At 38.0% G+C, this 23,385-nt stretch overlaps 1 protein-coding gene across 4 annotated transcripts in view; it reads right to left on the reverse strand.

Annotated features, from left to right (window-relative positions):
* Positions 1-14,708: 14,708 nt before the first annotated feature.
* ATP11B (ATPase phospholipid transporting 11B (putative)) overlaps positions 14,709-23,385 on the reverse strand; it is a 133,804-nt gene continuing 125,127 nt past the window's right edge. For 2 of the 4 annotated variants that reach the window (XM_007971988.3, XM_007971989.3), the window contains one exon: positions 14,709-15,902. Coding sequence is in view for 2 of the 4 variants with exons in the window: in XM_007971989.3 (XP_007970180.3) it covers positions 15,851-15,902 (52 nt within the window). In the remaining 2 variants the exon portion in view is untranslated. Of the gene's footprint in view, positions 15,903-16,060; positions 19,649-23,385 lie in introns of those variants that run through there. The other 2 variants (XM_007971986.3, XM_007971985.3) reach the window with 1 other exon arrangement.

Raw genomic sequence — 23,385 nt, forward strand, 5'->3', positions numbered from 1 at the left:
CATGTCTGAGAGATTTACTGCCCAGCCCACGCTCAGCTGGATACGGGCAGTTTTTGGGCCTCCTTGTACCCCTACTAAGCCGCAAGGGCGAATAGGTTGGTAGTTTCTGTGGACTATCCTTATCAGGGGGAAATAATGACATGAAGTATTGATACCCTACCTAGTTGACAGAAGAATTTGGGAAGTCTGAATTCAGGTGGAATAGAATTGTTTCCTTTGATTTTTCACTTTGAATACTCCCTAGCCTACTTTCTTCCCTTCTTTTAATAGTGCTATGACTTTATTCAAGGGAGGATGTGTTCTTTAGACCAACCCTATCATAGCTGGAATATAACTCTCTTCCCCTGGATTTAAGTAGCTGGATCAGGTTTCCTAGCTGTAGCCAGTTCCTTGTTCATTAACTTGCTTGAGCTGATGAGCTGTGGGTTTTTCTAGAGGGAAGTAACCCTTGATATTTATATCTGTGAAAAAAAAAATAAATTTGAGATGTTGTTAAATGATCTAATTGGCTTTTATTTGCAATTTATGAATTGGGCATCATTATCTAAAAATCTACACTGGGCGTGGAAGAGCAGTCAGTTTTTATAAGGTATCTTGAGCAGGAACAAGGAAACAGCGTAATACAAAATGCAGTTGGTTAACATTAGGTTACTTCAGGTTACTTTCCTTGTAAGGGTAAAATAGAGGAGACTTTCTCATCATGCAGGCTAAAACTGGCCTGTTTAGAGATTTGGCTATTCTCTCTTTCTCTTGATTTATCAGAAGCTCAGATAAACAACTTAGTTTTGGTTTGGTGGCCTGGAACTTTAGCACGAGTGACTTAGTTTTGGTTTGGTCTGTTGATAGTGCAGGAGCTCAGTCCAAATCCATGGCCTCCTGTAGGTTTCATTTAATGGTTATAGAACTTGAAGTGTGTTCCATTCTATAAGTGAAAGTTAATGTTGACATTCATTTCAGGAAAGATTTTCTATTTATCTCTAGACGGAGAGTGATTGAGGAAGTGGTTACTTTAAAATGTTTCCTAAAAGCTAATTTATGCGTCATTGCCATCTCCTCTCAGAGAGTCTGTTTGATTTGTACATTTACTTCAGAGTGAGCGATCCCAGTAAATTTGTGTAACTGCTTTGGAGAATGTCTTCCTCTTTAACCAGGCCTAGGAAGAGTCTGTCTATTGGTCTAAAGACACCGGTGCCAGGATGTGCCTTTGAAGGCAAGTTCCCAAGGTTGCATGGGAAGGAATTCAAGTTCTAAATCCAGATAATCAGTTTAGCTATTAAAGCTCCGATATGCAGGATCTTCTCTGATGACTGTTTAATCTTTTCTGGTAGAGGCTTATCTCTTCAGAGATCGCAACCTATTTCCCATTGCCAATTGCATGTTTAAGTAGTAATTGGTTCAGCATGATATCCCCATTTTGATGAGCACTTTGATTGTGTTCAGTTTGAAGAAGTCATCTGTAAAATGACAATCCACCAAAAAGATGGGTCCCTTTTGAAACTGTTAGCCTGATACTAGAACAGGCTGGCTTCTGTGCCTATTAGCTGTGGTTAGCAGGATCCCATGTTTCTGTTACCTGCCAGCCTTCCTCCTGACGGGGAGGTAGGACATATCAGTGCTTTATGGATAACTTTATTCAAAGTATTTTGAGATAGCAGAGGACCTGGTCTGTTTGCTTCAATTGGTCTGTTAGTAAAAAACACCAATCTTGATATTGAGAGATCCTTGAGGATATTAATTCAAGTGTTATCTTAGAATATGTCTTCTTTTTATTGGATTATAAAAAATTGAAAAATATATTCTGGATCAAATCTTAGATATTTATTTTGTATTTACTTTTTCCTGGTTGGTGGCTTCTCTTTTCATTTTATTCATGGTGTTTTTTTTGAGACAGGCTCTTGCTCGTCTCTCAGGCAGGAGTGCAGTGGTGAAGTCATGGCTCACTGCAGCCTTGACCTCCTAGGCTTAAGTGATTTTCCTGTCTCAGCCTCCTAGTAGGTGGGACTACAGGCTTATGCCACCACACATAGATAATTTGTAAGTTCATAGAGATGGGGTCTCACTATGTTGGCCATTCTGGTTTCAAATTGCTAGGCTGTAGCCATCCTCTTGCCTTCGTCCCCCAAAGTGCTGGGAGTCCAGGTGCGAGCCACTGAGCCTGTCCTGATTTTCTCTTTGAGTGTATATTTGTGGGTCTTCAATTTAGGTTTCCTGTTCGATTCGAGTGAATTTATACATGTGGTATGTGAAGTAAGGGTCTAGGTTCTTCCTTGTTTATTTCTTTACAAAAAGATAGCCCATTTTTCTGATACCGTCCATTAAACAGACTCTCCTTCCCCCACTTAATTATCTTGGTACCTTGTCAGAATCAATTGCCCGTGCGTGTGGGTTTATTTCTGGGCTCCCTTCTTTTCCATGGATTTCTAGGTCAAGTCTTAAACCTGCGGCGACTGCCTTGGCTACTGGAGCTTTCTGTTTTCACATCAGTGCTTTCAGTTCTCCAACTTTGTGGTTTTATGAAATTTTTGATCACTTTAGGTCCTTGATATTTGCATTTGATTATCATTATTATTATTTTTTTGAGACAGTCTTACTCTGTCACCCAGGCTGGAGTGCAATAGCGTGATCTTGGCTCCCTGCAACCTCTGCTTCCTGGGTTCAAGTGATTCTCCCACCTCAGCCTCTTGAGTAGCTGGGACTACAGATACCCACCACCACACCCAGCTAGTTTTTGTGCTTTTAGTAGAAATGGGTTTTTTTCAGGTTGGTCAGACTGGTGTTGAACTGCTGGTCTCAAGTGATCTGTCTGCCTCAGCCTCCCAAAGTGCTGGGATTACAGGTGTGAGTCACCACACCAGGCCTCTATGGACAAATTCTAGTATCACTTTTCCTAGAAAACAACAACAAAAACCCAAAAACTTTTTTAAAAAGTCCTGCTGGGAATTTGAGGGAGATTGTAACCACTGTTGAATGGTTCTCAACAAAGGGCATTGGCAATGTCTGGAGACATTTTTTATTACAACTAGAGTAAGGTGGTGCTACTGGCATCTCGTGGGGCCGAGGATGTTGCTAAACATTTTTTTTGTTTGTTTGAGATGGAGTCTCGCTCTGTCGCCCAGGCTGGAGTGCAGTGGTGTGATCTTGGCTCACTGCAAGCTCTGCCTCTTGGGTTCACGCCATTCTCCTGCCTCAGCCCTCCGAGTAGCTGGGACTACAGGCACCCGCCACCATGGCCGGCTATTTTTTTTTTTTGTATTTTTAGTAGAGACAGGGTTTCACCATGTTAGCCAGGATGGTCTCGATCTCCTGACCTTGTGATCTGCCCGCCTCAGCCTCCCAAAATGCTGGGATTACAGGCGTGAGCCACCGCGCCCAGCCATGGTAAACATTTTATAATGCACAGGATGGCTCCATATAACAAAGAGTTGTCCTAAGTGCCAATAATGCCAAGGTTTAGAAACCTTACATTAAATCTGTAGATTAATTTGAAGGGAATTGCCATTTTAAGAATATTGAGTCCTCCAATCCAGAAACATAGGATGTCATTTATTTAAATGTTGAATTTTTCTAAGCAGTTTTATGATTTTCTGTTTGCAGGTATCGTACTTTGGTTTAATTTATTTTTTTAAGTGTTCTTTTTTTTTTTTTTTGAGATTGAGTCTCGCTCTGTCACCCAGGCTGGAGTGCAGTGGCGTGATCTCAGCTTACTGCAACCTCCAGCTCCCCTGGTTCAAGCGATTCTCCTGCCTCAGCCTCCTGAGTAGCTGGGATTACAGGCATGCGCCACCATGCCCAGCTAAGTTTTGTATTTTTAGTAGAGATGGGGTTTCACCATGTTGGCCAGGATGGTCTCGATCTTCTGACGTCGTGATCTGCCCGCCTCGGCCTCCCAGAGTGCTGAAATTATGAGTGTGAGCCACCGCACCTGACCTTAAGTATTCTTTTTGATGCTGTTGCAAATTTGTTTTTTTAGTTTTGTGTTTTGTTTTGTTTCTAGTATACATAACTAAAGTAGATTTTCATATATTGATCTTGGATCCTGGGACTGTGCTAAACACTTTTATTAGTTCTAATAGTTGTTTGATTCCTTAAGATTTACTATGTACAAGATTATATCATCTGTAAATAGACAGTTTAATTCTTCATTTGTAAACAACGTGCCTTTAGTTATTTTTTTGCATTGGCTAGTACAATGTTGAATAGAAGTGGTGAAGATGTCACTTTTGCCTTTTTTCCATTGTTAGGGGGAAAACATTAAGTTTTTCCATTATTAAGTATAATATTAGTTGTACATTCTCTTTTAAGCCTTTGTTGAGGATTTTTATCGTGAATGGGTGTTGAATTTTTGTCACATGCTATTTTTTTATCACATGCTATTTGTGTATTGAGATCATCACGTGGTTTTTTTGTTCTTTATTAATATGTTATATCACTTTGATTTTTGGATGTTAAACCAACCCTGTATTCCTGGGGCAAACAGCACTTGATCATGATATATAATCCTTTTTATATGCTGCTGAATTGGGTTTGCTAATATTTTTCATTGAATAACATAAAATTCACCCCTTTATAGTGTACAATTCAATGGTTCTTAGTATTTTCACAAGATTGTACAATGGTCAGTAGTATCTAATTCCACAACATTTTTATCACCCCACAAAGAAACTCTGTACCCATTAGCTGTCACTCCTTATTATGCCCTCCCTCTAGTCCCTGACAGCCACTAAAATACTTTCTGTCTCTATAGATTTGCCTATCTTGGATATTTCACATAAATGGAATCATTCAATATGTGGCCTCTTGTAATTGGCTTCTTTCACTTAGCATGATGTTTTCAAGGTTTATGGGTATTGTAGGATATATCAGTATTTATTCCTTTTTGTGACTGAATAATGTTATTGTATGGATATATGTTTTGTTTATATATTCATCAGTTGATGGACACTTGGGTTTCCTTTTTGTTTTTTGAGACAGAGTTTCTCTCTGTTGCTCAGGCTGGAGTGCAGTGGCACCATCTCTGCTTACTGCAACCTCCACCTCCTGCGTTCAAGTGATTCCCCTGCCTCAGCCCCCTTGAGTAGCTGGGATTACAGGCACCCACTACCATGCCAGGCTAATTTTTGTATTTTTAATAGAGACAGGGTTTTACCATGTTGGCTAGTCTGGTCTCAAACTCCTGACCTCAGATGATCCACCCGACTCGGCCTCCCAAAGTGCTGGGATTACAGGAACTACTGCGCCTGGCCAGGTTTGCATTTTTTTTTACTGTTATATTGAGTAATGGTGCTATGCACATTCATGTACAAGTAAGTATTTGCTTGAGTATCTGTTTTCACTTCTTTTAGGTATATGCCTAGGATTGGAAGTGCTGAGTCATATCGTAATTCTGTGTTTAACTTTTAAATGAGGAACGGCCAAACTGTTTTCCAAAGCAGTTGTACCAGTTTACATTCCTGCATGTAGAGTATGAGGGTTCAAATTTCTCCACATCCTCAGCAACACTTGTTACTGCCTCTTTTTGATTAAAGCAATCTTAGTAGGTATGAAGTGATATCTCATTGTGGATTTGATAAGCATTTCCCAAATGTTGAGCAGCTTTTTTCTTTCCTTTTTTTTTGAGTCTTGCTCTGTCACCCAGGCCGGAGTACAGTGGTGCACTCTCAGCTCACTGCAACCTCCGCCTCCCAGGTTCAAGTGATTCTTCTGCCTCAGCCTCCCAAGTAGCTGGGACTACAGGCGCCTACCACCACACCCAGCTAATTTTTTTGTATTTTTAGTAGAGACGGGGTTTCACCCTGTTAGCCAGGATGGTCTCTGTCTCCTGACCTCATGATCCACCCACCTCGGCCTCCCAAAGTGCTGGGATTACAGGCATGAGCCACTGCGCCCCGCTGAGCATCTTTTCATGTCCTTATTGGCCATTTGTATATCTTCTCTGGAGAAATGTCCTATTCAAATCTTTGTCCATTAAATTTTTTTTTTTTCTTTTTTGAGACGAAGGTTTGCTCTTGTTGCCCAGGCTGGAGTGCAATGGTGTGATCTTGGTTTACTGCAACCTCCGCCTTCCGGTTCAGGTGATTCTCCTGCCTCAGCCTCCCAAGTAGCTGGGATTACAGGCATGCACCACCATGCCCCACTAATTTTTTGTGTTTTTAGTAGAGATGGGGTTTCTCCATGTTGGTCAGGTTGATCTTGAACTCCCAACCTCAGGTTATCCGTCCGCCTTGGCCTCCCAAAGTGCTGGGATTACAGGTGTGAGCCACCGCGCCCAGCCTAAATATTTTTTTGACTGTGGTAAAAAGCATAACATTTACCATCTTAACCATTTTTAAGTGTACAGTCAGTAGTGTTGAGTATATTCACATTGTTATACAACAGATATCCAGAACTGTTTCATCCTCCAAAACTGAAACTCTATTCCCATTAAACAATTCCTTATTTTTCCCTGCCCCTGACTCCAGGTAACCACAAATCTGTATTATTTTTCTATAAATTTGACTACTTTAGATGCCTCACCTAAGTAGAATCATATAGTACTTGTCTTTTTGTGACTGGCTGACTTCACTTAGCGTAATGTCCTCAAAATTCATTCATGTCGATGCATGTGATAGGATTTCGTTCACTTTTATGATTGAATAATATTCCATTATAGGTATGTACCACATTGTGTGTATTCATTTATCCTTTGATGGACATTGAGTTGCTTTCGTCTCTTGCCTATCATGAATGATGCTTCTATGAACATGAGTGTGCAAATATCACTTTGATGCCCTGTTTTTAACTCTTCTGGTGTATATCCACAAGTGGGATTGCTGGACCATGTGGTATTTCTGTGTTTCATTTGTTAAGGAACTGCTATACTGTTTTTCATAGTGGCTTCACCATTTTAGTCCTGCCAATAGTGCGCAAGGGTTTCAATTTCTCCACATCCTTTCGAACACTTGTTATTTTCTGTTTTTGTTTGCTTGTTTTGACGGTAGCCATCCTAATGGGTATGAGGTGATATCTCATTGTAACTTTGATTTTCATTTCTCTGATTATTAGTTTTGTTGAGCATTTTTCATATACTTGTTGGCCATTTGCATATCATTTTTGGAGAAATGTCAAGTCCTTTGCCTCTTAAAAAAATTTAGGTTATTTGATATTTTTATCGTTGTTGAGTTGTAGGCATTCTTTACATATTCTGGATATTAACCCCTTATATGTGATTTATAAATACATTTTCCTGTTCCATAGATTGCCTTTCAATCTGTTGTGTTCATTGATGCACAAAAGTTTTTGAGTTTGATGTAGACCCATTTGTCTATCTTTGCTTTTGTTGCCTGTGCTTATGGTGTCATATCCAACAAATTACTGCCAAGTCCAATGTCATAAAGCTTTCCTCTTTTGTTTTGTTTTGTTTTTGAGAAGAATCTTGCTCTGTTGCTCAGGCTGGAATGCAGTGGTGTGATCTCAGCTCACTGCAACCTCCACCTTCCAGGTTCAGGCGATTCTCCTGCCTCAGCCTCCTGAGCAGCTGCGATTATAGGCTACAGGTGTATGCCACCACTCCCAGCTAATTTTTGTATTTTTAGTAGAGACAGGGTTTCATCACATTGACCAGGCTGGTCTCGAACTCCTGGCCTCAAATGATCTGCCTGCCTCATCTCTTATGTTTTCTTATAGGAGTTTTATAGTTTTTAGTCTTATTTTTAGGTCTTTGATCCATTTTGAGTTAATTTTTGTATATGGTATAAAGGAACTAACTTTATCTTTTCTTCTAGATTTTCATTTTTCCTGACACTGATTTGTTGAAAAATCTGTCCTTTCCCTACTCAGTGGTTTTGGCACCCTTGCAAAGACCATTTGAACAGATACATGAGAGCTTATTTCTGGTCTTTTTTTAGTCCATCGGTCTATATGTTTGTCTTCATGTCACTACCACACTGTTTTGATTAATATAACTTTGTTGTAGTATGTTTTGAAGTCAGAAATTGTGAGTCTTCCATGTTTTGTTTTTTTGAGACAGAGTCTCACTCTGTTGCCCAGGCCAGAGTGCAGTGGTGCGATCTCAGCTCACTGCAACCTCTGCCTCCTGGGTTCAAGTGATTCTCCTGCCTCAGCCTCCTGAGTCGCTGGGATTACAGGTGTGTGCCACCACCCCTGGCTAATTTTTTTTGTATTTTTAGTAGAGACAGGGTTTCACCATGTTCCAGGCTGGTCTAGTACTCCTGACCTCAAGTGATCCACCAACCTCGGCCACCCAAAGTGCTGGGATTACAGGTGTGAGCCACTGTGCCCAACCTGTTCTTTTTTTCTTTTTTTTAGTTATTTTGGCTATACAGGATCCCTTGATATTCCATATGAATTTTAGGATGGATTTTTCTATTCTTACAATAAATGCTATTGGCATTTTCATAGAGATTGCATTGAGTCTATAGATTACTTTGGATAGTATTGACATCTTAACAATACGAAGTCTTCCAGTCTTGAACACAGAATATCTTTCCATGCATTTGTTTTCTTAAATTCCTTTTAGCAATGTCTTTTCGTTGGTTAGGTTTATTCCTAGGGTTTTTGTTGTTGTTTATTGAGGCTATTGTAAATTGCTTTCTTAATTTTCTTTTTGGATTGTTCATTGTTAATGTATACAAATGCAAACAAAATGCAAACAATTTTGGTGTGTGGATTTTGTATCTTGTAACTTTGTTGAACTTAACAGTTCAAACTGTGTGTGTGTGTGTGTGTGTGTGTGGACTATTTAGGGTTTTCTAACATAAGATCATGTCATCTGCGAGTAGAGATAATTTTATTTCTTCCTTTCCAATTTGAATTGGTTTTCTTGCCTAATTCCTCTGATTAGGACTTCAGTACTGTGTTGAATAGAAGTGGTGAAAACTGGTATCCTTGTCTTGTTTCTGATCTTAGAGGAAAAGCTTTCTGTCTTTGACCAATGTGTATGATGTGATGGGTTTGTCATATAGCACCTTTATTATCTTGATGTACTTTCCGTCTGTTCTTAGCTTGTTGAGTGTTTTAATCATGAAAGGGTGTTGAATCGTGTCAAATGTTTTTTTCTGCATCAGTTGAGGTGATCATGTGCCCAGGTGATCAGGTAGGGCCTCACCGAGACATCTGAATATATCGCTTCTCGGCCTTTTGGCTAAGATCAAGTGTGGAGACATCTGAATAAGTACCTAAAAAAATGAGGTAGTAAGCCATGCATGTATCTGCGAAGGCTTTGTAGGCAGAGAAAATAGAAACTGTAAGGGCTCTGAGTTGGCAACAAGCCTGGCGTGTTTAAGGAATATCAAGGGGCTGTCAGGCTGGGGAGGGGGGAGGGGGTAAGGAGAACAAGATATGAGGTCAGAGATACCAGGTAGCAAATTGTCATTCAGTTAATGTGGTATATTTTGATGATTGAGTTTTCTGTATTGAACCATTCTTTCATTCCAGGAATAACTTGGTCATGATGTATAATTTGCTACTATTTTGTTGAGAATGTTTGCACCAATATTCATCAGGGATACTGGCCTGTATTTTTCTTGTCTTATAGCCTCTTTGGCTTTGTTTGGTATTAGAGTAATGCTGTCTTCACAGAATGAGTTTGGAAGTGTTGCTTTTTCTTCAGTTTTTTTGAGAGTTTGAAGATGGTGTTAATTTTTAAATGTTTGGTAGAATTCTCCAGGGAAGTCATCTTGTTCCTGGGCTTTTCTTTGTTGGGAGGTTTTATGCCCATTTTTATTTTTATTTTTATTTTTTTTGAGACAATCTGACGCCCATCACCCAGGCAAGAATGCAGTGGCGTGATACGGCTCATTGCAGCCTTGACCTCCTAGACTCAAGCAGTCTTCTTGCCTCATTTTTTCGTAGAGACAGGGTCTCACTATGTTGCCAAGGCTGATCTCAAACTCCTCGGCTCAAGTGATCCTCCCACCTCAGCCTCCCAAATTGCTGGGATTACAGGTGTGAGCCACCATGCCCGGCCTAATTTGGTTATCTTGTATTGTTGACTTGTAAGAGTTCTTTATATATTCTAGATATTAGACCTTTATCAGGTATGTGACTTACAAATATTTTCTACTAGTCTGTGGATTGTCTTTTTACTTTCTTAATAGTGTCTTATGGCACAAAAGTTTAATTTTTTTTCTTTTTTTTTTTTTTTGAGACAGTGTCTTGCTCTGTTGCCCAGGCTGGAGTACAGTGGCGTGATCTCATCCCACTGCAACCTCTGCCTCCCGGGTTCAAGTGATTCTCCTGCCTCAGGCTCCCGAGTAGCTGGGACTACAGGCACGTATCACCACACTCGGCTAAGGTTTTTTTTTGTATTTTTAGTAGAGATGGGGTTTCACCATGTTAGCCAGGATGATCTCAATCTCCTGACCTCATGATCCGCCCACCTTGGCTTCCCGAAGTGCTGGGATTACAGGCGTGAGCCACCATGCCCAGCCACGTTTAATTTTTATTAAGTTCAATTTTATCTATTTTTTTCTCTTGTTGCTTGCACTTCAGGTATCACACCATTGCCTAATCCAATGTCAGAAGATTTTTACTTATGTGTCTAAGAGTTTTATAGTTTCAGATTATCATTTGGTATTTGATTTGTTTAGGTTAATTTCTGTATAATGCCTGAGGTGGGGGTCCAAATTAATTCTTTTACCTGTGGATATCCAGTTGTCCCTGCACCATTTGTTGACAAGATGGTTCTTTCCCCATTGAATGTCTTGGCACCCTTGCTAAAAATCAGTTGCCTATAAATGTATGGATTTTTGGATTCTCAATTTTATTGTCTATGTCCTTCCTTATGTCAGAACCACACAGTCTTGATTACTATAACTTTGTAGTAAAATTTTAGAATCAAGAAGTGTGTCTTCCAACTTTGTTCTTTTTCAAGATTGTTTTGGTTTCTCTCTGAGTCTCTTGCACTTCCATATAAATAATAAGATCTGCATGTCAGTTTTTGCAAAAGAAGCCAGCTGGTTTTTGATAGGGTTTGTGTTGAAATTGTAGATCAGTTTTGGAACCACTCATACATTTTGCCTATGTCATGTGTCCATATAATGTTCTTGATTTCTAGTGCCATCGCCTTCATTTGAATTCCTTGATGTTTGCAGTGGCTTTTTATATGTTCTCTATGGCTTTTGTCTGCTTCTCTTCCAACCACTTGTTCTCACTCTTGTCAGGATGATTTAGCTAAAAGGCTTAAGATCCTCTGGTAACTCCCCATGGCTTTCAGAATTGATTCACTAACTTATTCAAATAAATGTCTCAAGTCCTTAATGTGCCAGGCATTATTCTGGGAATACAGCAGTGAACGAAACAAGAATAGTTACCTTTATGGAGCTTACATTCTAGTGTTGGGGATGTAATAAACAAAATCAGTCAAGTATACGGTGTGATATGTAGTGCTGCAGAGGGAAAATGAAGCAGGGAAGGGGTGAGGAGATGATGCAGTTTTAAAGAGGGTGATCAGGTAGGGCCTCACGGAGACATCTGAATAAGTACCTAAAAAAATGAGGTAGTAAGCCATGCATATGTCTGGGAAGGCTTTGTAGGCAGAGAAAATAGAAACTGTAAGGGCTCTGAGTTGGCAACAAGCCTGGCGTGTTTAAGGAATATCAAGGAGGCTGTCAGGCTGGGGAGGGGGAGGGGGTAAGGAGAACAAGATATGAGGTCAGAGATAACAGGTAGCAAATTGTATATGGCCTTGTAGGCTATTATTAGTGCTGTGGCTTTTACAGTGAGGTGGGAAGTCATTGGAGGGGTAACAAGTCTTGACTAGTTTTAATAAAATTACTTTAGCTGATGTTGACAAAAATCCTGTTGTGTCGGGGTAGAGTGGAGGTAAGATGAAAGTCGGGGATCAGTTGTGGTAGGCAGCCTCTAAAATGCCCCCAGTGGTCCCTGCCTTCTGGGATTCACACTCTTGTGTAATCTCTTCCTCTTGAGTATGGTCAGGACTTAGTGACTTGCTTCTAATGAGTAGAATATGGTCAAGTGATGAGACATCACTTCTGAGATTAGGTTATAAATAGCTTCCATCTTGCATGCCCTCTCTTGCTCACTTGGTTGGAAGCCAGCTGCCATTTTGTAAGCTGCCTTTTTGAGAGGTCCATGAGGGAAGGAACTGAGAGCAGTCTCTGGCCAACAGCCAGTAAGAAACTGAAAGTCCTTAGTACAGCAACCCATAAAGAACTAAATCATACAAACAATCACATTAATGAGCTTGGCTGCAGGTTTAATCTCAGTTGAGCCTTCAGGTGATAGGTGATACTGCGGCTCTGACAGTTTGCCGCCTTGTGAAAGACCTTGAGGCTTTGGTACCCAGATAATCTGCACCCATATCCTGGATCCACAGAAACGGGAATCAAGTCTAGTTTTATGATGTGAAATTTTGGGGAATTTTTTTATGCAGCAGTACAGAACTAATATGTCAGTTAAAGAGTTAATGCAATTATCCTGAGATGATGGTGACTTAGACCAGGGTGATAACCAGGTTGACAAAAACTCTAAATATTAATGTATTTGAACTCTGGATATATTTTAAAGGTAGGTCTAACTATTTTCTGAGGAAGTAGATATAAATGGGGGAGGGGGGGCATGGTGGTGTGGTCATAGTGTAGTAAGAAACATCACAACCAAGTGGGATTTATTTTAGGGATGCAAAGTTGGTTTAACATTTGAAAATCAACCAAGGAAGACTGGGTGTGGTGGCTCATGCCTGTAATTCCAGCACTCTGGGAGGCTGAGGTGGGAGGATTCCTTAAGCTCAGGAGTTGTAGATCAGCCTGGGCAACATAGTGATACTCGTCTCTACAAAAAATTTAAAAATTGGCTGGGTGTGGTGGTGTGTTCCTGTAATCCTAGCTACTTGGGAGGCTGAAGTGGGAGGACTGCTTGAGGCCAGGAGTTCCAGGCTGCAGTGGAGCCAAAAGTGTGCCACTGCACTCCAGCCTAGGCAACAGGGGGTGACTCTGTCTCTCAAACAAAAAACCATAATCAGCCAAGGTAATTCACTGTATTATCAAACTAAAAAAATTAAAACACATCATCTCAGTAAATGGAAAAAAAGCATTTTTCAAAATTCAGCACCTATTCATGGTTTTAACCATGCCTATATAACACTGTATCAGTGTTACAGCACACTGTACTAGCTAGTGTACAGGGCAGCAACAATTATAGGCATAAAGATTGGAAAGAAAAAAATTAACCTTTTAGTTCTCAGATGACGTGACTGTATATGGGAAAATCCAAAGGATTCTATACAAAAGAATCCTTTGAATGTGAATATGAAGTGACTATGGCAAGGTTGTAGGTTAACAAAGTTAAAATTAATTTGTCCAGGATCATATCCTTATTTTTTTAAATTTTTGTTTTGTGAGACAGAGTCTCGCTCTGTCACCCAGGTTGGAGTGCAGTGGTGTGATCTTGGCTCACTGCAATCTTTGCCTCCTGGGTTCAAGTGATTCTCCTGCCTCAGCCTCCTGAGTAGCTGGGATTACAGGCGTGCACCAACATGCCCAGCTAATTTTGTGTTTTTAGTAGAGACGGGGTTTCACCATGTTGGCCAGGCTGGTCTTGATCTCTTGACCTTGTGATCTGCCCACCTCACCCTCCCAAAGCACTGGGATTAACAGGTGTGAGCCACCGCGCCCTGCCCCTTATTTCATATTTTATTTCTGTGTTCTAGTAAGGCTAATAGGAAAGTAAATTTGAAAATGAGTCCCCTTAACACAGCATAAAAAATCATAAAAAATTAGGACTTTAACAAGAGTATTTGCCAGATATCTACACTAAAGACTACCAGACATCGCTGAGAGAAATTAAAGAAGACCTAAATAAATGGATATACCATGTTCATGGATTGGAGGACTCAAGATGTCTGTTCCAAATTGATGCATAGATTCAGAAAAATACAAATGAAAACCACATCAGGTGTTTTTTATTTTATTTTATTTTTTTTTAGAAAAGTCAATTCATTTTAAACAGAGGCACCATACCAATTCAATGAGGAGAATATTTTAAAGCAATGGGGTTAAACCAGATAACCTTGTCAGGGGTTGGGGGGGTTGCGGGGAAGGACGATCCTCATTCCTTGCTGCCTTGCATCATACTCAAATGAATTTGAGATATCTCTGACCTAAACATACAAGTTAAGACTAATGCTTTCAGAAGAAAACATGGGAAAATTTATTCATGACCTTGGGGCTGACAGAGTTTTTAGAAGTCATGAAAAGCACCTAACTATAAAAGGAAAAAAAAATTGAACTTCATCAAAATAAAACGCTTCTGCTCCCCAGAGTGACAAGAAAATAAATAGGCAAGCCACAAACTGGGGGGAAATGCTAGCAATACATACATAAGACAAAGGACTTATATCCTTACCTTAAAGATTCCTACCATTCAGTAACAAGAAAAGTAGCCTAATGAAAAAAATGGCCAGACTTGAACAGACATTTTGAAAAAATCATAAATCACCAGTGAGCATATGAAGAGGATTAAACATCATCATGCAAATCACCACAGTGAGATACTTTATTAGAATGGCTAAAATTAAAAAGACACCACCAAATGTTGGCAACTGGAACTCTCATAGTTGCTGGTGGGAGTGTAAAATAGTACATGTAGCCACTGTGGAAAACTTTTTGATAGTTTCTTATAAACCTACCCTATGACCCTGCAATTCTACTCCTAGTTATTTCACAGAAGAAGTGAAAACATAAGTCCACAAAGAATGTTCATAATAACTTTATTAAACAATAGCCCCAAACTGTAAAAAAACACATGTCCATAAAGAGGAGAAAGGACAAATTGTGGTACATTCATGCAATGAAACACTACTGAGTAGCAGAAAGAAAACCATGGGTCCTGGCACAACACAGATGAGTCTCTCAGACACGCTGAGCAACAACGCCGGACACAAAAGTGACACACTGTGTACTGTCATTTACATAAAATTCAAGATTAGGCAAAACTAATCTATGACAACAGGAATCAGAAAATGGTTGCTGGGACAGGACCAAGAAGGGAATAAATTCACTGCAAAAGGCACAAGGGAACCTTGAGGAATGCCTGAAGGATTTTTAACCTGGTTTGGGGTAAGGGTTACATGGGTGTAGAGATTTATCAAAAGTGAGTAACTATAATCCTAAAATCTATACATTTTACTGTGTACAAATTATATCTGAATACAAACCATTTTACCTTAAATTAGTATTTAAAAATCTGATTTATCACAGGGTTCTCGGGCTGTTCATAGAGAGGTGTGGTGACTTATCTCCATTTACAATAGCCTTTCTTTTGAGTCAGTTAGCTCTTCAATATAAAACTTGAATTTTTGAATTCACTAATTTTCCAGTGAAATGCTTCCAATTTTTTTGTCCTAAATTTCTTGTTCATTATTCATCATGTTCTACTTGTATATTAGAAGTTAAAGACAGTAGTCATCCTAAAAATAGTCCAAACACTCCTTTTAAATATAAAAACAGATGCCTAAATGGATTTGTCTAGGATCATATTCTTATTACATCTCAAAAATACATTACATTATATAAATCATGCATTGTCATCCTTTGCAAATACTAACAGCTGGGCAAAGACAACAGCTTAACTTTTTACGCAGATGTAGATTAGACAATTATGTCTGTTCTAACTGGCAACCGAGGAAGCAGTGAAAATAACTGGGTGTCAGGAAACGGGATTATTTTATAGGGAAGTATACATTCTATCATCAGTTATATTTTTTTAAAAAGCACATATTTTCTACGAACCAGGGCATTTCCAAATTCACAAGTGCTCTTGGCTGGCTTTTCAGGAATGATGCAGTTTCTAGTCTAGTTGAGGTATGCTGGTCTTTACAGCTGGCGCATTCTCATCAGAATCTTTTCCAGGAGTTGTACTGATGATCTATAAAAGCTGGGTAAGAACTACATTTTTAAAAACTGCAGTCAGTGAAAGGCATAAATGATATCCCTGTCCTATAATGAAGGGTAAATACAGTAAAATTTAACTTCAAACAAGTTTGGCAGTGAAGGTTGTGATAAAGAGAGAGGCTTAAAATGCTTAAATAAAGGAACACTTTTAATTATATAGGAAAATTTTTATTTGATAAATATAACTTCATAAACTTTAAAAAATTACTAAGAGCTGTACAATAATATACTATATTTACTGACAATGCAGAGAATTTTTAAAGGATTACATTAGACAGCCACAGTGTCTCAGGTCCAAAATTTTAAACTAAAAGTATTGCTACAATATTTCCAGATACTCATTCCTCATAAAAATCTAACAATTACCATTATTACAAATGTATTAGTTATGATCTATTTTTTATAGGAACAACATTCAAGTTATTTCACATAAAACAGCACTTTAATAATGTTTTACTTATATGAAAATAGGTAACTCCTAGAAATAGAATGTAAGTGGGGACCAAAATCAATAAAACATGTTTTACAGAACTCTTTGGTGTGCTATTTTTATTAATACCTGCCCAATATCATACCCCAAACCGATCTTTACAGGAAAAACACCAACATGGAAGATTCTCCCTTTTCCTACAGCGATTTTCAGAGTAGCATATTTTAAAAACTTTTGGCTCTTAACTGTCAATTTTCTAGTGGCCTTGACTCCTGCTTCTCAGGAGTCTCCAGCTCTCAGGTAAGTTCAATCTCACAATCTTCTGCAGTAGAAACGGCCTCAGCCCTGGCACTAACCGTAGGGCAGAATGCAAGTGTTCCCTAAGGCTGATTTGCCTCTGTGTAGTCTCCTGTTCAGGACACTGCCTGCGCGGGGCTCAGCTCTGGAAGCCTTTGTATATCATGAGCTTTAGACCCAAGAAAGAGGACGGTTACAAAATTCAGACCATAGATTCTCCCCTTTTCTCAACTCAACAGCAGGTCTTCATAGCTGTAGTTCTCCCTGGCCCATACTTAGCTCCGCCCAGGGTGAGCCTATGCCTGCTAAAGCTGAGGCAGGGTGCTGAGTCACTTAAAGCCTTAGCTGAGGGGCAATTTTGGAAACTGACTTGGTGCTTGCCACTATCTTCAGGCTTACAGCCCTCAGACGAGGGAAAGGAAGGCAAAAGGAGGCAAATCGGTTTCAGACCACTGATTAACTAGCAATAACATATTCAGCATTTTGCTCTGCTTTTGGCAGATAAGGGTTAATTATCAACATCATACTTTCCAAAGAATTTTAAAGAAATATGCAAAGGGGACACTTTCCTTGTGATTACTGGTTACGCAGTAAGAGTTTGACAAGATGAATATAGCACTAGAAAACTACTGAAAGCTTGTAGACTGCATTGTTACTTTCTTAAATAGAAAACTCTTCTTAAAATCAAGATAATTTTGCTTTAAAAACGGAGTGGATTTGGGGTAACAGTTCAGGATGAGCACACTAGTGGATGCCATTTACTTTTTTTTTTTAAAAAATAAAGTTCTCCTTAACTAACTTCAAATGGCGAGTACAGAAAATTACATCAATCACACTTTAAGCACCATTCTAGGTGAGCTGACCTCCTGTCTTGCTGCAGTTGGTCATAGGCTACTTTATGACTTTGGAGTCTTTGTCTAGTGTCAGTACTCAGTTTATTTGATGGCAAATAAACACGGTCATGTAAATGTAATGCAGGCCTATTGAATGTCATTTTGTCATATGTACGTTTTATAAGAGACTTTATAAGCAAATTTCCATATCCTCCACTAAAGTACTCCACTGAGTATATCTGCAGTATTCCTTTTCTGGAACATGAATTAGTGAATGCAGACACTGTACAGTGTATTATTCTTTTAAAGTATTTCCAGAATAACAGATCTTCCTAAATCCAACTATGGAATATCTTAAGTTAAAGAAGGACTGTTTTTGAAAATTAATATTTAGCTTAATAACTTAATATCCTTACATCACTGGAACAGACAAATGTTACATTAGCAAGAAAATAGTTTACAAGCAAACAAAGATAAAGTCTTAATTTTTGTCTCAACCATTCTTTTCCCTGCCAGCCCAATTCTAGAAGCCTTATATTCATGAAATGGCAAGGAAGCTTAGGGCTGCACAATAAATCTCCATAAAAGAATGACATTTTTAAGGGAAAACTTGGTAAAACCGCATTTAACCATTTTCTTAATATGTATACAATCATTATTTGCTTAGAGCTGGGTAATAAATAATTCTTAAGCTAATAATCACTTCTAAATCTTAAGACAACATTTCAACAAAACAAAAACAAATGACGATACAGAACTACTTGATAAATTCAGGATGGAAGTTAGGTTTTGAAGTGCAATGAGTTAATTACAGTAACATCTATCTGATTAATCATTCTTAGCATTGTAATTTATTGCTAATGTTACCTGATACAAGTTTAGCATTTTAGACTTTAACAATTTACATTCCATAGCCACACCTGAAAATATGCCTTGCACTGGGACACTGGCAGAACCCACTGTATTGTGGTAGTGTGCTATAACTTAGATAACATAACCTGAAAATAAGATTATTAACTGAAACCCTTTATTCTAAAATCTAGTTTACGAGGGGAAGAGCAATTTTAAGTTGGCCGCAGAAAGAGGCTCTTCTCTTTTTATTGATTTAATTACCCATACTATTCTGATTTGTATAATTAAACATATTTGCAATATTTAAATACTGTCCAAACTTTTTATTTAGTTAAACTTTACAACAATGCCATGAAATACTATACACAGAGCCTTCGGGTAAAGAGGAAAAAAAGCAAATTTAAATGTGTTAACCAGATTAAAGCATGCAAAAGATCTAATGATAAAGACATTAAATTAATAATATGTTAACGGTATCTAATTTACCCACTATAGGGTCTTGATACTCTGTCACAAAAATATTAGTAAACATCAATTTGAAGTTCGGTGAACAGACCTGATTCCTGATTTGTATATTTGATACACCCTTGCATTTATATGGCTAACTTTACAGGCTGTGTTACAGTACAGTTAGAGGAATTGGTATCCATACTGCAGTAAATAATGGTTGGAAATGATTCTCCTAATTTGCTCTGTGAACTCAGAATGCACTAATGAATTAACAACACAGGTCACTGAGGGACCAAAATTCCTCAGTATTCACATTAAATTTTCCCATGAAAAGTTTCAATATAACTCTAATAAAAAAATAGAGTTCTCAAGGCAAACTTTCAGCATAATTTACAGAAGCAGATTTAAATAGAAGAGTCAATAATCAAGCTAATACTAAAAAATACACGTTACTAAGATTTATCTCTTTTTTCTACATTTATATTAAAATATAATGGCCTCAGCAACAGACTGAAATGCCATTAGGAGTCCCATAAGCACAAGGGACAAACCAGACAAAGAGATGAAAAATGTCTCTTTATTCTCCAATTTTAACATGTTCAGATTCAAATTAAGGGTGTTAGGAGGGGCTTGTATTAATGCTTTCTGTTTGTCTGCCATCGTAACTCGGAGTGGGTGTGAACTGTTACAAAGATTTCGGAAATTAATTTCAGAGCTAGTGTGGCCATTAACAGGGTGATCACACTGAATTTTAGGAAAGGAGGTGAAATGGCTCCCACAAAGCACTACAGCCCCTTTAACAAGTAGATGAGTCCATTGTGGAGAGAGTCAAGATGCTCCTGTCGTTGGTATAGAAAGGATCCGATGCACTCCATGATCTAAAGTAACAATAAGAGAAAAGTTTGGCTCACCAGGACCTATGTTTTAATTGAGAAAAAAATTTACTCTAAAACTTAGGACCCAAATGCAATCACTGATTGATTCAATTAAATGCTAAAGAGAGGTTCTTCATACTAGTATTGAATGCCCAAACTTTCTATTTATATTATATAAAAACTTGGGAAAAATAATGCTCTAGTCATCATATAAAAATATTAGCCAAAATTCAAACATTCATTAGCATTAAAACAGTTTATATATGTAATAAAGCATGGGATGCTTTTTAAAGTCTTAACAATTCAATAAGAAGTATGTTATTAAGAGTTATGCACATTCAGTTTTACTGAAAAGTTCAGTTTACAAAAACAAACCCAAATCCCACTTACCAAAGGCTTTGGAATGAAACAGTAGTATGTTCCTATTATTGATCATTTCATTTCAGCTATAAATCCTATTCTAAAGACTTCAGCATAATTAGCTTGAATGTAGTGAATGATGTATTCAAAAGACATCAAAGACACCTGTAGGTCACTAGTGTTTTCACTTAACTAAGAACAAACAATCCTCTACTGCTCTGGAAAAGTTAACTGGTGTCTGAATGATAAGGCCCTAAAGCAATTCATTACATAATACTTTATGTGCAGCTGTAAACTTAAATTAGCTTGAGTTAATTTAAGCTAAAATAACTCAAGACCAAAAGTAGCCTGCCATGCTTAAAATAGACTAACCTAGTTCAAGGACAATGTTAGGACTGCCAAGTGAAAGGTTGCTTTTCTTACGAGACTAAACACATTTAACAATAAATACATTTTTTTTTTTTTTTTTTTTGAGACGGAGTCTGGCTCTGTCCCCCGGGCTGGAGTGCAGTGGCTTGATCTCAGCTCACTGCAAGCTCCGCCTCCCAGGTTTACGCCATTCTCCTGCCTCAGCCTCCCGAGTAGCTGGGACTACAGGCGCCCGCCTCGCCTGGCTAGTTTTTTGTATTTTTTAGTAGAGACGGGGTTTCACCGTGTTAGCCAGGATGGTCTCGATCTCCTGACCTCGTGATCCACCCGTCTCGGCCTCCCAAAGTGCTGGGATTACAGGCTTGAGCCACCGCGCCCGGCCAATAAATACATTTTATGTAACTTTTTCCAGGGTTCCCACCTTCCCTAAACAGAGATGTTACAGGAAGAGATGAGCATTAAAAATGGCCCCAATTCACCTTTGTCAAATATTTTCTTTTTCTCAGAGATGCTAAGTTTGTATGTAGCTCAACTTTAATTCGACTAGTTTCTAGAAAAGCTGGAACAGTATCTACCTTAGGTTAGGGAAGGACTAGTTCACTACTATCTGCCTAGCATCTAGAACTGTGTCTGACATATATTAGGCACCCAGTGTTTGTAGAATAAATGAATAAAACAAGAAGATGAAAATTTCTTTAACAGTAAATATTTACAGGGGAAAAGTATGCTTTTAACTATAACTTTTAACTATAACAGCTATCAATATCCCAGTTATGTGGAGTCAGATGTCCAATTCCAAACTGCCATACTTTATATTAGTTTTTCTTCTTTCCACATTGCTTACACCCAAGAATCTTATTAGGTAACGTCTCCTTCATTTAAAATTTTTTTTTCAAAGCACACATTGTGCATTCATATGTTAAATATAATTTTTGACAGAACATTAAACACTTGAACTACGTATTACTTACTTTCTATTTAGAATATAGTTTTGATTAGGATAAAGTAACTATTAGTAATAATAGGAACAGAAAATCTTTTATTGCTAAAATCCAGCTCTTTAGGGTGCAACATGGCATATCCTTTATATAGCACCATGATGCTCCCTTTGAAACTAAGCTTGCAATATGGGATACTTCACTGACAACACCAATTAACAAAATGTAAGTCGATTTTTGTGCCTGGATGGTAAAAATGTAATCACCAAAGAAATCTGTCATATAAAAAACACTGGTGGCATTTCTCAAGTGATGCCCATTACTCTTTGAGTTTAATATGTTAATGGAACACACAGCCAAGGGCTTCCACATCTTGTAATGGCAGTCTCAGCCTTGCCTACCTCCTAGACATGAAATAGAAATGCAGAATAGATGCTCTAAAGTCACAATGGAAATGCCCAACACATTTCACAAATACAATTATATGTAAAAAACAAAACCAGAACTCTACGTATCAAAACGACTTTGAAAGTTTAAATATAATCTTAATGCATCTATGGCAATTTTCACGTAGCCCTTGAAAAGCACCAGGTAGCTTGGTGTTATTATATGACTTTATCCCCTAGAAAAGAATGAACAGGTCTGAAAAGACTTTCTAGATTATTCACATGAGAAAAAAGCTAAGAAAATAATAGTAACCAATAATATAACCTGTGATGTTGGAGAAAACTGGAAGGGCATTTATAGTCTGTCAAATATGATATTAATTACTAAGTTAAACATTTTATTAGGAGAATAAAAAAATTCAGAAAAAAGAATGTGGCACAATTTTCAGTGAAAAGAAGTATAGATGATAATAGCTACACGTCAAAGTAAATTCAATAACTCCTGGGGCAGGTTCCAAAGAGGTAATGCCGCATCAAAATGGCTACGTAAAGAATAAAGGGGGTATATTACCTACATAATTGATATCAAGAAAATGGATATATATAGAGAGAGAAGAAAAAATTTGGGGCTCATTTAAAATTAATTCTAGTTTAAAAAAATCATTAACAAAAACATATACTGTCATTAAAGAGAAACTTTCATTGAAACAGAAGTTGAAAAAATTCTGTAGAGTTCTATTGTATCTTGGTCTAACTCCTATCTTCATTCTGTGCAATGAAACTGTGTTATTAGGTAAAATAATATTATAAATCAAGCTCTTTTAGAACTTCCTTTGGGAAACTTGCTGGCCTAGGTACATGACAGAGCCACATTTTATAATACAATTATGTGAATCATAACAAAGTCCCAGAGTTTAAGTACTCATCCTTCTACATGAAATGAAATTACTACAAAATGATATCACAGCCTTATGGAAATATTTCAGATCACATGTTATAATCAAGTCAGAATAAATGGGGATTGAAACCACAGACATATGTTAACATAAGAATGCTATTTATAAATTCAATCGTAACATAAAGGCATGGCTAAGCTAAAGGTAAAGTGAGGAACTAATAAGTTCACCAGTAAGTTACCTGCATTTTATAATAGATGAATGATATCATACTCATTTTTTTTTTTAAAACATAAAGCTAACCAAATAATAAAAATCCTTTTTCCAGTAGATAGGAGTAGTGCTTTCTTCACTCTTTATAACCTGTTCCTGGGGTAATTTCCAACCTTTTCCAAGCCCTGGCACATGTAGAAAGTGCTAATATTCATGTAGCACATTTGGGACAATGGGAACCAACATCTCTCCCTGCCCATTTGTACCCTCCATGCATACCGTGTACTGCTGCACTGATTCTGAGAATATGGTATCATTCACCTAAAGAACACCAAGGGTGGAAAAAGCGCTTCCTACCCCCTAACATCCTCTGAATAGTGATATAACTCTTGGGGCCATGTATGAATAAATAAATTCATTGCACGTTTCAATGAATTTTAAATGGTATTTACCAAAAGGTGGTGGTTGTTGTTGCTGTTGTTGTTATGGTGCACAACAGCAGGCATGGTGATAAACCTCATTCAAGAAATAGATTTAGAAGGGGACAAAAATGCTAAGATTCTTTTACTCCATAATTT

This window comes from Chlorocebus sabaeus, chromosome 15 (assembly GCF_047675955.1).
Source record: "Chlorocebus sabaeus isolate Y175 chromosome 15, mChlSab1.0.hap1, whole genome shotgun sequence".
NCBI lineage: Eukaryota > Metazoa > Chordata > Mammalia > Primates > Cercopithecidae > Chlorocebus > Chlorocebus sabaeus.